We start from the raw sequence: 15022 nt of genomic DNA on the forward strand, positions 1-15022 counted from the left end.
CTATTAAAACTTTAAATCAAACTTGTTTTTATAAGGCACTTTTTCCTAAAATGTAACTGTTTAAATTCAAAGTTAATTTAAAGGAAACTGGTTTCACACAACACTAAGCTTTCCAATTAGACCTTGTTGAGCTTTAAACTCAGATTAAAGTGCAGTAGAATCAACAAAAGAAACCTTGATTTAATCCAGGTATAATCCTAGCTGGCACAAACCAGCCACAGCATGTTGCTGAACTTGAAAGTGTGAGGAGGGACAGCTGTTTAAGTGATGCCTGAACTGGCCCCGTGGTTCATATGAGATTCACTATGTGGGAGAGATTGTTTATGTAAAACACGCTTGTGTAAAGTGAGCAGTTGTTGTTATGTGTGTGTGTGTGTGTGTGTGTGTGACAATGACCATTCAGTGGAGCAGCTGAGATTGATTTGGACAGGTGCTGCAGGCAGAGATTTTCTCTCTGTGTGTGTTCATGCACACGTGTCTGCACGTATGGCCCCGTGTGTGTCTTTGTGTGTTCGTATGGCCACAAATGTAAGCATGTGTGCACATTAACCAGGATGAGGGACAATGCGCTGTTGTGTGTCTGCTGGTGGTGAGAAACCTAATAGCCAAGGACACAGTAGCTCAGCCAGCAGCTGTCCCGTCTCTGCACCTCCTATTACACTCAGCTCTGTTGACATATGGAAAACTCACAATTCTGACCAATTATCTTTTAAATTTGGATGAAGGGTTACATGAATTTAAGAAATCATTTCAGAAATCACAGAATAAATGCAAAAGGTAATCAAGATTAAATTAAGACTGAAATGATTTGTTCCTAAAAGGATGATTCGGTTTTCTCTGCAGATGTGTCAACAAAAACATGTTAATATTTTATAAATTGATCTTGTGTTTTGTCAGTAAAATTTGAAGTAAATAGTAACTATAGCTGTGGAGATAAAAACACCATATTTGAATGTTGTGGAGTAGAAGTATAAAGTCGCATAAAGTAGAAATACTAACATAAAGTATATCACCTCAAAATGACCTGCAGTGACAGATTTTTTTTGCCACTTGGGTGTTGTTGTTTTTTTTTCGAGCTTTTCTGCCTGCTGTGGGCAAAAATGCTTTGTGGAGAGTGGTAAGTATATAAACTAAAGCAGCAAAGTTGTCGGCTGGAGAGCGAAACACTGAGCTGAAACCCATTATAAAGCTCTGTAAAGCTGAAGGGATGTGCAGATTACGAGTGAACCCTTTCACTGTCAAATTGTTTGAAAACATAGTCCTTTTAAACAAGGACCAAAATGGAAATCAGTCTTGGACTTTTTTGTATCACCCTGGAGATTTTTAAAGACTCAACACATGTATGCAGACATTTATAGAAATAGTCTGCCTTGAACATAAATGTGTGATAGGTTTTTCTCCACAAAACAATTATAATTTCCTCAGTAAAATCCTTCTATCTCGTTAAAAATTCCAGGATTGACGTCAAACTATTTGTGACCCCGCCCCTTAAAATCTGATTTTCACTGAGCACAGAAAAACATGTTTTTGAACGGAGGGGGACTTTAAAGTGTAACTACATTCTTCAGTTCTGCTAGCTCGCTCTCTCTCGGCAATTTTATTAAATACATCAGAGACATACAGAGGACAGCGACTTTAGGGGGCGTGGCCAGTGATTGACAGACTGACCACAGCAGCGTAGCAGAAACAGCAAGCTGGTAGTCAGAGAGAATGAGCATCTGTTGTCAGACTCTCCGTGTCCACACAGAGAGTCCGCTAGAGATTTTACAGTCACTTGAAGCACTATACTGTGTTGTATCTGAGTCAGCTGCTGTATGTAGCTGAGCTAGCGGCTCAGATAGGCTATTTCTCCCGTACGTGTGTGTCTCTGTAGAGGGACTGTCAGTGCGTGGCATCAACCTAAAGATTGCAGTCCATTGGTGTTTCTGCAGCCGTCTAAAGCACAAGTCTGAACCACTGTGCCAGAATAGAAAAATACTAAGTAGAGGATTGGCGAAAACTAGCATAAATTCCTGTGAATGATGCGTCTCGATTAGTATACATTTAAAAATCAGACTCCACCTTAAAGCGGAGGCTGGAAGAGGTGGGCTGCCCTCCTCTGATTAGAGGGCATTAACCATTGACAGTATATATAATGGACAGAGCTTCAGGGTCTGAAAAGTGAAGCCAACGTAAAATTGCTTAAAACCTGCATTCTATGTAAAGGCCGGCAGGGGGAGCTCGATTGGCTGCAAAAGCAGGGCGATCCCATTCACTTTAATGGACAATGAGCCGACTTGTCACTTCATTCACGAGCTCAGGAAACAGTTTCCTAATGAGTTTATGGTCTCAGTCGCTAGTTTAACATTTTCTTCAATACATTATGATGTTCATTTAGTAAATTATGGCCCAATTTAGAGTAAAATAGACAATAAAGTATGCTTCTGGGCGGGGCTACATTTTGATTGACAGGTCACTCTCAGTGAGTCCATCCGGCGCAGCACACGAAACTTGGATCAAACTGTCAAACTAGGCAGTGCTGATCAAATACGAAGCAAGATTCTGTTATTGTGTTGCCTATTTCTCACTTAAAATTGTTTCAGAAACATATTTCAGTGTACTGTTTAGCCGTTATACAAGACTGTGTGTGACCAAGCGAGCTGCCATTGTTTCCGGCTATGGACGAGTCAAAACTGTGCAGCCAATGAGAGCAGATCAACTCTCAGCACAGAGCAAACAGCAGGTCCGCTGGCTCGCTCTGGCTCCGTCTAACTGTCATGGCAGCAGCCAAAACGCCAAACTCACGGCTTCAAAACGGTACTCCACAAACCAATGGGTGACGTCACGATAGGTTCACACTCACGTATAGTCGCCCCCAACAGTCGACTGTACGTCAGCATTCGACTTACAAGGTTCAGGGTGACTAAAACTAGTAGAGGGCGTGTTGAGCCATTTTTAACCCACAAAATGCAAATTTTCATCAATTCAATATGAATGTTTTTAACACCAGCAATTGTTGTGTTTCATCACTGTACACAATTAATTTACTGCTCAAAAAACACGAGTAGCCCTTTAAGTCGTAATATTCTCCTAAGAGAGAGGCGATTGTCCTGACGATATTGTATACTAACAACACTAAAAAGAACAGCCCCCTTTCAAAATAAAAGCAGCTCATATCTCCCCTGTTAGTCTGCGCGCGCTCTCCGTCAGTCGTCCAGGGTGAGCACGCGAGCGCAGGCGCGTGCTGCAGATGAAACTTCAATAAGCTGAAGAGAGTTTGAGAGTTTGAGAGTAAAAGCCTCCTCACCCAGACAGCCACAGACCTCAGGACGGATAACTGCTCACCGTTACTAAACATCACCTCCATGAAGATGTTGGCGCTGCTTCTTCTCATCACTTTATTGCACAGTGAGTTTTTTTTTTTTTTTAATTTGAGAAACTTTATTAAACTATTTGCTGACGTTATTAATGACAGAGAATGGGCCGTAGACCGACTGTTAGAAGTTTTCAGTGGCAGAAGTGCTTTAGGCTGTACAGGCCTATGATTTCAACAGTGTTTTTAATAGGATATTCCTATAATATTCCTCCACCTTTTCACAAGGGATTCTACTGCCTCAGATATTAAAGGTGTGCATTGATGAAACAGAAAAAAAAGGAAACCCTGAACCAAACGAGATAGTTAGGGACTGTATGAAACTTAACGGAGGGGCTTTGAACCTTATGTTTCACTTTTAAAAAACAGTACTACCATCCACCAGTGTTTTTAAACATTTTATTTTGACCCTGCTCTTGTTAAAAAAAACCCTTTCCCCAATGTCTCAAAATAATAACAGTATTAATACAACTCAGTTAACCAATAATAATAAGAGACAAACAAATGTGAACAAAACAATGAACCTTAACCTTAAATAATATTTTCATTGTTTTTATTGTTTTTTCTTTCTTTAAGATACTCCCAAAAAAGTTTTCTTCTTTCAGCAAAATAATTCTTGTAGAGTCCCTCAGAAATGCAGGATGCAGATGGACTGGCTTGTGTTTTATTGATCATTAGTTTGTGTGATTCAGTTCGTATTAAGCCTGCATGCTGGGGGGAGGTGTGATGTGTTCAGGGACTGCATCAGGGGCTGAGATTGTGCAGGGAGTGGTTGTGGCTGGGGCTCATGTTTACGCTGAACCCACTCTGATGCTGTTTGAACCCGAGATCCACAGGCTGATGAGACACATCACATGGCCCCGCGGAGGAGTCTGAGATCCCACCCTTTCAGTTTGAAGATAGCCCCCGGCTGACCCTGTTGTTAATTGGACTGAGATGAAAACGACCCCTTGCTATCAGGAAAAATGCATTTGAAGTTGCTGTGGGAATTTTAAAAGGGAAAACAACGTGTTTTATGTGGATAATTGAAGCTTTTACATGTTTGTTTTGATCTTTCTTGTATTTACTCTTGAGGACCAAATGTCCTCACAGAGATTAAAAGATTGAACTCCTTATCCTCAGGACAGTTAAGGGCGTGTTTCGAATATTTTGGGCATCATTGGTAATATTGAATTTGATATTAGGCACAACACAATGCTAATATATTATAACAATTCTTTTGAATATGATTTTCCTTAATGAAAAAAAACATATAATTACAACATTATGATGCATAATATCACATGTCTAAACATGAATTTGTTTGTTCTGTTTAAGATTAGTTCACCGCAAGGATTCAAGTCTAGAATTAAAATCGGAATCAGGTTCAGGTTTGGCTGAGGGTCAAAGTAAAGAATACGGCACCGAGGGTGAAGGATTCAGTCAGTGTGTAATACAGATATGTGTGTGTGTGTGTGTGTGTGTGGTGTGTGGTGTTGTGCCAGCTGAGAAGGATAAGTTACTGTCATGAAGAGCTGCTTTGTCTGCAGAAGAAAAAGCATGCCTTTCAATGCATGTGTTCGCAGCACACACACACACACACACACACACACACACACACACACACACTGAGAATGTCTTTTTCCTCGAATACCAAACAAGACATACGCGTTAACATTTAAGCTCCTTCAGTGATTCTAAGAATTTATCATCATCATTCATCTATCATTCGCTCCCTGTTGCCTTAATTGTCGGCTGTTCATGTTGGATTTGTGGCAGGTTTAAGTTTTCACAACATAAATATCTAAATATCTGTATAACATCAGTAGAAACAACACAAATCTGCAGCATAATGCACTTCTGTGATGCTGCTGGTGTTAAGGAAAGCTGCTTTGTTGCACTCACATCCTCTTTGAAGCTTTAGTTTTATGGTATAAGTATATTTATCATGTTTTGGTAAAGCTTTGATTCTGGGTTTTTGGTAAAACGTGTTGCCATTGAAATCCTGGCATGGATTTAATGCTAACAAAAGAAAGTACAAACCTTTTACAGCCACATTCGAACCTACTTTGGATGTAGATTTTATGCGGTTTATCACTTTAAATTAGTATTTTCATTTGTGGTTTGTTTTTATAATTTTATGCATTTTTGTAAAGGAATGTACGCTGTGCTCTCTCTCTCTCTCTCGTGTGTGTGTGTGTGTGCGCATGCTGAAGGGACAGATCACTAAAAGAGGTTATCAGGTCAGGAAAAAGCAGCTTGTCAGGGAATCATCCATCACCTGCATTCCTACACAGCACCGCTCCTGGCACCACCAGAATGTAGCTACACACTCTGCATGTCGGTCTGTGTGTGTGTGTGTGTAGGCATCCACACAAGAGGGAAGCAGATAACGCACATATTCTCTTGTGGAAAATGAATATTGTAAATGTTTACTATGTGGTGAGGATGCACGCCCGGTATGTGTAGGCTGGTATGTATGTATGTGCAGTTTGACAGGCCCACATTCTGAAACTATAGATATATTCAGGATATATAATAAGTCATTGATCCTCTCCCCCCTGCAGGTCCTATCTGTCTGTCAGTGACAGTAAGCAGCAGTAAACCCAAAGTGGAGGTCCACGAGCACACAGGTGAGACTGCAGCGGCTGAAATAATCATGAATTATATTGTCATTAAATAAAGCTTTAAGGAAAGTTGTCTAATGTAGATTGAAGTTAATTCATTAAAAGGTCCAGTGTGCACAATATATATAGGAATCATTGTGTTTTTGTTGCCTTAGAAGGAGACGTTTTTATCTACAGAGTGAGCGGGTCCTCTTCTATGTAGTCCGCCATGTTGAACAGCCAAGTTTCTACAGTAGCCCAGAATGGACAAACCAAACACTGGCTGTAGACAGGGACTTTCACGTCTTTTACAAGTTTCACAGCCACCGTAGTTTCTCTCCCACGCTTGGAGGGCTGAGCTGTATTAAATGGCTTCAATCTACAACTTCACCACTAGATGCCACTGAATCCTACACACTAGTCCTATAATACAGAAAATGAGCGAAAAAAGCAGTCACTGTACAGTAGAACTGTCCTTTAATGCTTATCAAAGCAGCATCAGTTTTCATGACTTAACAGTTGTGACAAAAAAGCAACAAATTCATCAGCAGATAATGGGACAAATGAAGTGCAAATTTTAACAAGGTCAAAGTTATTGCTACTGCGGGTTGACGCCTTTGTATGTTTTCTGTCCTTCCAGATGCTGTGCTTGCCTGTGAGTTTAAAACAGAGAAAGATCAGAGCCCTCGAATAGAGTGGAAGACAACAGGAAAGGAGGCGGCATTTGTGTATTTTAATAAAAAATTTAGTGGTGAGTGACGTAACCTTTGGTGCATGAACTGATTTTATTATTATTATTTTAGCAAACTAGTAGTGTAGTGACGTCCATCCTCTATCATCTTTCCTTCCACTATAGGGCGTTATGTAGGACGGGCAAAGATAGAGGGAGCGACGCTGACGATACACTCTGTGACTCAGAAAGACTCGGGGCAGTACCGCTGTGAGGTGACTGCCAGCCAGGACCGCGTCAACTTCGGAGAGGTTACTGTAACCCTCAATGTGCTTGGTATGAAACCTCTATGTGTTTTTGTGAATATGTGAATATGCATATATGAGGGGAAATGTATGTATTTTTTATGAAACAAATGAAGAGTAAACTTATGGTAAACAAGTAAATAAATAAAAAAATAAAAAAATAAAACTTGGATGGTAAATTGTGCCTTTAAAGTCACGGTGAAGTGGCAGTTAGAGCAGCTTTAGTTTCTGTAATGTGACCTATTTCTAAGGGAAACAGTATGTGTGGGATTTAGTTACAATATCAAAATCAATCAAACTTGAAATCCTTGAAATTTGATTATATTGTATACACAATACAGAGCTGTGTAGGACCTCCACACAAACCTCCCTCACCTGCGTAGTTAAATCAGGAGGACAAGAGTTAAGGGAATAAATTAGACCTCAATCACATTCTTTGGAAATGTAAGCCACGTTTTTGCCAGCTCAAATGCAATCACACACCTCTTACTATGAATATTATATTGTTCTACCAGATTCCCACCCCCAAGTATAGTATAGTTAGTTGTTGGGCTTAGCTAAGGACCCCAACACACATTTGATTGGATACTTTTATGCAACTGCCCAGAGTTCAAGATGAGTCATCAAAAATACAAAGAGAATAATAATTTAAACATTTTTAAAAAAATATTTAGCATATAACAAGATTATAATCAATACGGGGACACAGGATTAGAAAAACCTATTTTTCATGTCACTGTGTCTTTAATCAGGACAGCACAGTATGCTCCTTTTGAAAGGAACTGGTAATGTTGGGTTCTTGACACCTCAAATTACCCTGTGTGCTGGCACAGGCTCCAGTAATCCTGCACAAGACGTGGGAATAATGGGTGGATGCATGGATGGTATCTGACATTTTAAAAAACTCTCACAGAAAGATCTGGCTGATGTTGTGTTTCTGACGAGCAGTGGTGGACTAGCAAGCAGAAAGAAGCGATGCATTTTAGGGTGAAGCTGTTCCCTTTTCTAGCATGTAGGACAGCCTATATGACTCTGCATCACCTTTTGTCCACTGTAAAAGCACCCCGGACGGCACTTTGTCACATTTTCTTACACATTTGACCAATGTAGAGAGCAGTTCATTGTATTTTATCTACCATAGGGCCATCCAAGAAGGTACTTTTTCTAACATGGGGGCACTGGGGGGCAATTGCAACAACAAAAGTGATACTTACTTAAGATTTGGTGTTAGTGTTTACAAATGACAAAATCCTATATTTTTGCATATCCATTTACAAGCTGTTTTTCCTCTCTGCCTCCTCAGTGCCTCCTCATGTCCCGTCCTGCGAGGTGCCGAGCTCTGTGTTTGTGGGCTCAGACCTGGAGCTTCACTGTAAGGACAAACTCAGTGTGCCCCCTGCCACCTACCGCTGGTACAAAGACAGCAAGGCTCTGACGGCCACAGCAGACACCCCATACAGCATCGATACAAACAAGGGCACGCTGGTGAGTGCACCCTAAAATATGCAAGTACTCGTGTACACACACACACACACACACACACTTAAGTGCATCCAGATATACACACATATGAACAGACTCACGTATGTTCTTTTCTGTTATTCAACTCTCACCTTGTCTCTGTCTGGAGCAGAAGTTTAAGAGTGTGTCCAAAACAGACGCAGGGATGTACCGCTGTGAGTCCTCCAACAGCATTGGGGCGCCCAAAAGCTGCGTGGCCCAACAACTGAAAGTCACTGAATGTAAGTGGTTCAGGTACAGTTCCTCGCTGGAGTTTAGTTTACATGTAATGCTCTTCACACTCTCGTTCCCTTCCTTCTAGATCCATTGAATATGACCATTTTGATAGCAGGAGCTGCAGGTTTTCTGATGCTCCTCACCTTCTGCTGCATCTGTGTGTGTGTCTGCCGACGCCGCGGCTGCTGCAGGAGTGAGTAGTGTGACGCTTCTGTGTGTCTGTGTGTGTGTGTTTGTTGATCTGTGCGATACAGTTATCTTTGAATATAACGGACGTGTTATCTGTAACACAATACGGCCTCTTTAAGCCTCTTTTATGTGTGACTCACTTGTAATCCTCCGCGCAGAAGTCTACAATATGAAATTTTGATTAAGTGAAAGGCACAGAGAAGGTCTAGGAGAGAGTTTGTGTACAGGCTACCCCTGGAGAGCTAAAAGAGAGTGAATATTGGACTTACATTCTTCAGGTGGACAGAAACACAAGCACTTAATGCCTGCTTAAGTAAATCTACTAATTACTATCCAGCTAATTACTGCCAGCAGATATATATATATATATATATAATAAATAAACTTCTTAGGCCAGTAGGATAGTGAACATTTTTAACTTGACTTTTTCTTCTTTGTTGAACAGAGCACAAGAAAACCAAAAGGTAAGGCTTTCACTTTTCAGTCTGACTCTTGTTTTGCCTGCAGGCATGTGTTATTGACTGGCTGAGCTCACACTGAACTGCCATCCTTTGTCTTTCAGTACTAAGTCCTTCAACCCTCCGCCGCCTCCTCCTCCTCCTCCCATCCGCAATGTGAGTGATCAGAGGGATTGTTATCGTGTCAGGGCTTGTTTTGGTCGCTGCCATGTATTTGGGTTGCCATTAAATTCTGTTGATAAGTTGCTGATAACACTAATTGAAGGAAATGATTCATTGTATGTCTCCCTGTTCTCTACAGCTCAAGAACTACAAACAAACTCATTCCTTCATGATCTGAGTGGGAAACACTCTCTTACTTTGACTTCAAACCAACCAAAATCTAAAGTGTACACTTATTGTGCAACCCACTGGAAACTTACTCGACCGCCGCCTTGCTCTCGGACGGGCGCTCGCTGCTTTCTGAGACAGATCTGGAGTTTAGGTTCTTCCTGGCATTATGTGTTGACAGTTTGGAAGATGTTTCCGACTTACAGTCCTGTAAATTCCGGGTTTAAATCAGCTCTTTCAAACGCTATAACATTCATTATATTCATATATTCAAGACATTTTTCTAAATCCTATTTTTCCAACTACTCTCAGGCTTAAGGGGCCGAGTTCGTCACTACAGTTTTAGTTTTTTTATGCCACCTACAGGCAAGTTACTGTTAAACCATTCACACTGATTATTTCCTGTTCATTTATATTTAGATGCAGAGATGTTTTATATGAAGTTATTCTTTCTTCTTTGTTGTTTTTATATTTTTTTAAAAACTTGTTTGTGTTTTGATCTCATAATTATTACTTGTTTGATCTTTTGAATTTTGAATTGAGCAACAAATGAACAGGTGTCTGCACACACTGAATGGTGCCATGGAAGCTTTTTAAATGTTTGATACTATTTTGATTGTCTATCTCTTGATCAATAAAGAATAATGAAAAAAAACAGCATATTGGATTTGTACACAGCAAGGGCGCTTGGGGGTTTCCATGGGTTCTATATCCCCCAGATGTACATGATCAGCCGTTACATTATGAGCACCTCAGAACCAGCATTAACTTTTTTANNCTACAGTAGCTCGTCTGTTGGATTGGACTACATGGGCCAGCCTTCACTCCCCACGTGCATCAGTGAGCTTTGGCCCCCCCATGACCCTGTCTCCATTTCACTACTTTTCCTTCATTGGACCACCTTTGATAGGTACTGACCACTGCAGACCGAACACCCAACAAGAGCTGCAGTTTTGGAGCTCCTCTGACCCGTCGTCTAGCCATCAAAATTTGGCTCTTGTCAAAGTCGCTCAGATCCTCTCGCTGCCCATTTTTCCTGCTTTAACACATCAACTTGAGGACAAAATGTTCACTTGATATATCCCACCACTGGACAGGAAGCCATATACACCGAGAAATTCTGTGGTTATTTCGACTGTCACCGAGTCAGTGTCATATAATGTTATGGCTGATTGGTGTATACGGGACATAATGGAAACATGACAATGGGTCCTACGTTCCCCAGTTCTTGGGTTAGGATTAGGGTTAAAGGGTTAGGGAATTTATAGAACCCATGGGAACATGGATAGTTCCCAGGGAGGGAATATCAATGTCATCAAAATCAACATTTGTTAAAAGCATCTATATGTATTTCAACAACCATCCACAAGATGACGAATACATTATATTATAGCCTCTTTAATATTTTACAATATGATTTAAGCCTGATGCCAACATAATTTTTAGCCACATTTGCAACATGGGTCTTGTGATGGTAATGTCAATCTGTTGGTGGGGCCATGTTTATGATACCTGCACAACAGATATAAGATATAAGATATAATATTATACACACACAAATATCTATCTATACAATACAGATACATTTCTTAATAAATCCATGTTGTTGCATTTGATTGCTGTAAAGCCTCACAGAGCCGAGCGTGGTTGTAGACTCTTAGTCTTGTTTATTGCTTATTAAATTTATTGAATACATTCTTGGTTTAACATCATGTCTGTCTTTTTCCTCCATGTTAGAAAAGGGCAAACAGTTGCTAATTATAAATGATAGACTGCACTGTAAAGTAATAAATGAGTTATTTATTACTGAACATTATCAACAAGCCACAGTGGAATAGTTTCCTGCTTTTACCTACGGCTGTACAGAGGGTGGGTGTTGGAAGAGACAGCCTTAATTAAGTGATGATGACCTCACAGATCAATTCCCATTTATCTAATTCCCATTGCTTTGGTTTTTGTCTGAGGGAGTAAGCCAATAAAACCAATAAATGAGAAACCTTAAATTCCAGATTTAATTTAATCTTTTAGAAATCTTTTTTATTATTTCTTTCTTTCCATCAAGTAGATTTCTGGACAGTCTGCTTCCCTTGAACAGACAACAGTTGAGTTAGTGGTGATTAACAGTTCTCCTTTGACCACTAGATGGCACCACAGAGCTGACTGTATCTGTTCACAGCAGTACCGCAGGCCTACAGCTCCATGTTGCCAGCTTTTATCCATTATTTGTCTATGAACAGTAGCACTATTGTTCTCCTCCCTTTGTACTGGTGCTGCTCATAAATTAAAAGTCTTGAAAAGCACTGATTTCCTGCAGCTTTACTTCTTCTACTTAACTTTACTGTTAAAAGAGATACATTGTCTGTGCATGTACTCATGACTTAAAAATGTTTCTATTAATGACTACACTCTTTGGGTTGTGCATAATCTGTAACTGCTACAATGCAGACAGTGTCAGGAACCAGTAAAAGAGATCTATTCTTGTACATGCTCATAATCTCTAATGATTGCATTAAGTGGCTCGTATTGATCCTCTAATATGACTGTTTGGTAGCTCAGACCTTTCTGATCAACCACTCTGGCTGCAAAGACAGGACATCAGCTGAGCTCTAAATGCACATGTTGTTCCACAGTCTGTCAAACTGGTTCTAGCACTGGTTCTAGCATAATGACAATGCATTTGTACAATGTTTTTTTTGGGAGGTATTCATAACCCTGGGACATCTGGGTCCAGAAATTCACTGCTCACTCTATTTATAGGGAGTTCTGTGTAAATGACAGTATTATGTATAGTTGACAACATGAAAAAAAGAAACAAAGATACTTATGCAACACTAATCGGATAATTTCTTTCATTCAGGATGTGACACATTGTTTCCATCCTTGCACAACACATGATGACAGAAGGCGCTCAATTAGTGACCCTCTGTTGTACTATTAGTCCATAGGATATAATAACTTTCACTAGACATTTGGATAACACTACAAAAAGGCCTGTGTCCCTCTAGATATTGTAAAAACACTGATATTTTATAATCTATTATATGATTAGGTTGGTTCAGACATTTTCCTTGTATTAGCTTATTATACAATTACCTGAAAATAAGAAGAGTTGTTTTTTTTTACTTTAGAAGGTTTTTATCTACAGAGGGAGCGGGTCCTCTTCTGCAGGGTCCACCATTTTGAACTGCCATGTTTCTACAGTAACTCAGAATAGACAAACCAAACACTAGCTGTAGATAGGGACTTTCATGTTTTTTACAAGTTTCACAGTCACCTAGTTTTTCCTACATGCTTGGAATCTGTAACTTCTCTAGATGCCAGTGAACCCTGCTTTAAAGCCGCCTCAAGGAACTTTCATTTTGTGTTGATTCTGGCGGCCCCTCAGTGTGTTCATCTGATTTCAAGGGGAGCAGGCATTAGCTCCTTTAAGGAATAGGGCAGAGCGTAGCGTGTGTGGTAGAGCATGAGAGAGCGAGTGGGAGTGTGTGAACGAGTGCGACCGTGTGTGACGGTGAATGCCAGCAGAGCAGAGAGAAACGGGTTAAGAATAGGTAAACAGATATTGCCAGTATTCTCGCTGATCTCTGTAGGTCATAAGACTAGTTTCACAACCAGTTAAAATCGTTGTAATAGCAATACCCCAGCCTAAAAACACTTGAAAGTCCTGCATTCAAAATTATATTTGAATAACAGTATAGTCAGCGAAATGTGTTTATGAAGCGTCAAAAGTAAAACTACTCAACATACGGAATTGCTGAGTGCAATGGACAAAGTGTAGGAGTTTCCTTCTACCCATATAAACACATCACTACGAATGAAACATCACACATGCAAAATTAGCCAACTGGAAATCCTGGTTGTACTTTGCAACGGTCATATGAGCAAACCCACAGTTGATGTCTGTGACAGAAAGGACCCAAATGATAACCCCAGCCACACACACACACGCAGTCATTTCTTGTAATATCCAGATCTGGTGGTTGGTTAATGACGCTGCCCGACTGCCAGCTATACAGTAATTTTTTGTGGTTCCCTTTGAACATCTTAACAAGCCTTCTTTATGGATGCTCGCCCTGGATTACAGCTCAAGGGGACTGTTACATCACATTTTGTAAATGTGTGTGTATATGTCAGATAGCGACGGATGAGAGAGTGTGTGAAAATAAGTGAGAGAGAGAGAGAACAGTTGAGTGTGTGTGGGCGGTGGCTGTCAAATGAAATCTATGTCAATACCACTGTTTTCTTAGATGTTAAATTAAGCCTCAACCCTGGTTTCCTCCAACACAGCTCCTTCCTCTGCTGCCTGGCACCAAATTGGCTGCACCGGAGCCTAACCCACAATGCACTCATGAGTTGAGCTCCCATGAAAACCTCCAGGAGCACTGCTCATCTATGAACAGGTGGCACAATGCTCACAGCACATGGCACAACACCCTCTGGGATTAAGTAGCTTTTTTTCATTTTTTACAACTCTAAAAAAAATCTGTTTCTGCCAGGTTTTATTTGCATGTTTTGTTTCTTTCTTTTGTTTCTAGTTTTGTTCCTATTCTCTGCCACCCAGTTTGTAGCATCTTTACGGCTCCCATAGCCCACTACATTAGTAGTTTTGGGTTATGCAAAGCTTACATCATACAGACATTGATGTATTTATGCCTTGGGGAGATTGTTGTGGCAAAGGGAGCAGGAAGAAGACCACTGACACAGGGATTGCCACAGGAAACTCTTTCTTCCCACTGTAGCAGTAAGAAATAGAACATTTAAACATTTAAACCCCACCAGACGACATCTCCTACAGCTTCATTAAATCTTTATCTCTTACAATGCTAAGAGTCTTGCTGTGTGTGTGTGTGTGTGTGTCTGAAGGCGAGAGGTGGAGCAGGCAGATCGTTTACTATTATGTACTCTCTGTTTTCTCTCCTCACTTTGAATTGTGCTCTTATTTTGCATTGTTCACTGACAAGACTGTTATTTGTAATTACTACAGAATTGGAGGATGGAAATGGTTTCTCACTAAACACACACGCACGAACACACACGCACGAACACACACACACACACACACACACAGCGTCCTGTTCTCCTGCACAAGCAATCAGTCAGGACTTTAACTCCCACAGCAGCACTGTGCTTCTTATTTGAGCTCAAATAGGAACAGTGTAGGCAGAGTGTTATACAGATGAAATGTTTTGTCTGTGTGTGTGTATGTGGTGGGAAAACCATTGCTATCCTCCAATTGTGTGTCTATGTGTGAAAGAGTGTAACTTGAAAGCATTGCACGATATCTGTGTCCTAAATGCCAAGTACGTTTGTTAAGTAGATGTAGTGGTTAACAAATCTAATCAACAGGCCCAAATAAATATGTTTAGACTTTACACTTTAATTCTCAAAGTCTCTGA

General features: G+C 40.4%; 1 protein-coding gene across 1 annotated transcript; it reads left to right on the forward strand.

The window, feature by feature from the left end:
- Window positions 1-3186: 3186 nt before the first annotated feature.
- Window positions 3187-10261, forward strand: jam2b (junctional adhesion molecule 2b). Its single transcript, XM_035676691.1, has 10 exons — window positions 3187-3387; window positions 5899-5964; window positions 6578-6688; window positions 6794-6943; window positions 8216-8397; window positions 8546-8654; window positions 8735-8842; window positions 9284-9302; window positions 9401-9452; window positions 9598-10261. Exons 1-10 carry the CDS (start codon window positions 3345-3347, stop codon window positions 9634-9636), a joined length of 879 nt encoding a protein of 292 aa, XP_035532584.1. The 5' UTR covers window positions 3187-3344; the 3' UTR covers window positions 9637-10261.
- Window positions 10262-15022: the final 4761 nt, after the last annotated feature.

The sequence above is a fragment of the Morone saxatilis genome, unplaced genomic scaffold, assembly GCF_004916995.1.
Source record: "Morone saxatilis isolate NCDOM2014 unplaced genomic scaffold, NCSU_SB_2.0 Contig5, whole genome shotgun sequence".
Classification (NCBI taxonomy): Eukaryota; Metazoa; Chordata; class Actinopteri; family Moronidae; genus Morone; species Morone saxatilis.

What these genes read in the sequence shown, in the direction of transcription:
- jam2b (XM_035676691.1), top strand. Translation starts at nt 3,345, where the DNA reads ATGAAGATGTTGGCGCTGCTTCTTCTCATCACTTTATTGCACA. An exon ending in TCTCATCACTTTATTGCACA is followed by an intron (nt 3,388 to 5,898) that starts GTGAGTTTTTTT and finishes TCCCCCCTGCAG; the next exon opens with GTCCTATCTGTCTGTCAGTG. An exon ending in ACAACTGAAAGTCACTGAAT is followed by an intron (nt 8,655 to 8,734) that starts GTAAGTGGTTCA and finishes CCTTCCTTCTAG; the next exon opens with ATCCATTGAATATGACCATT.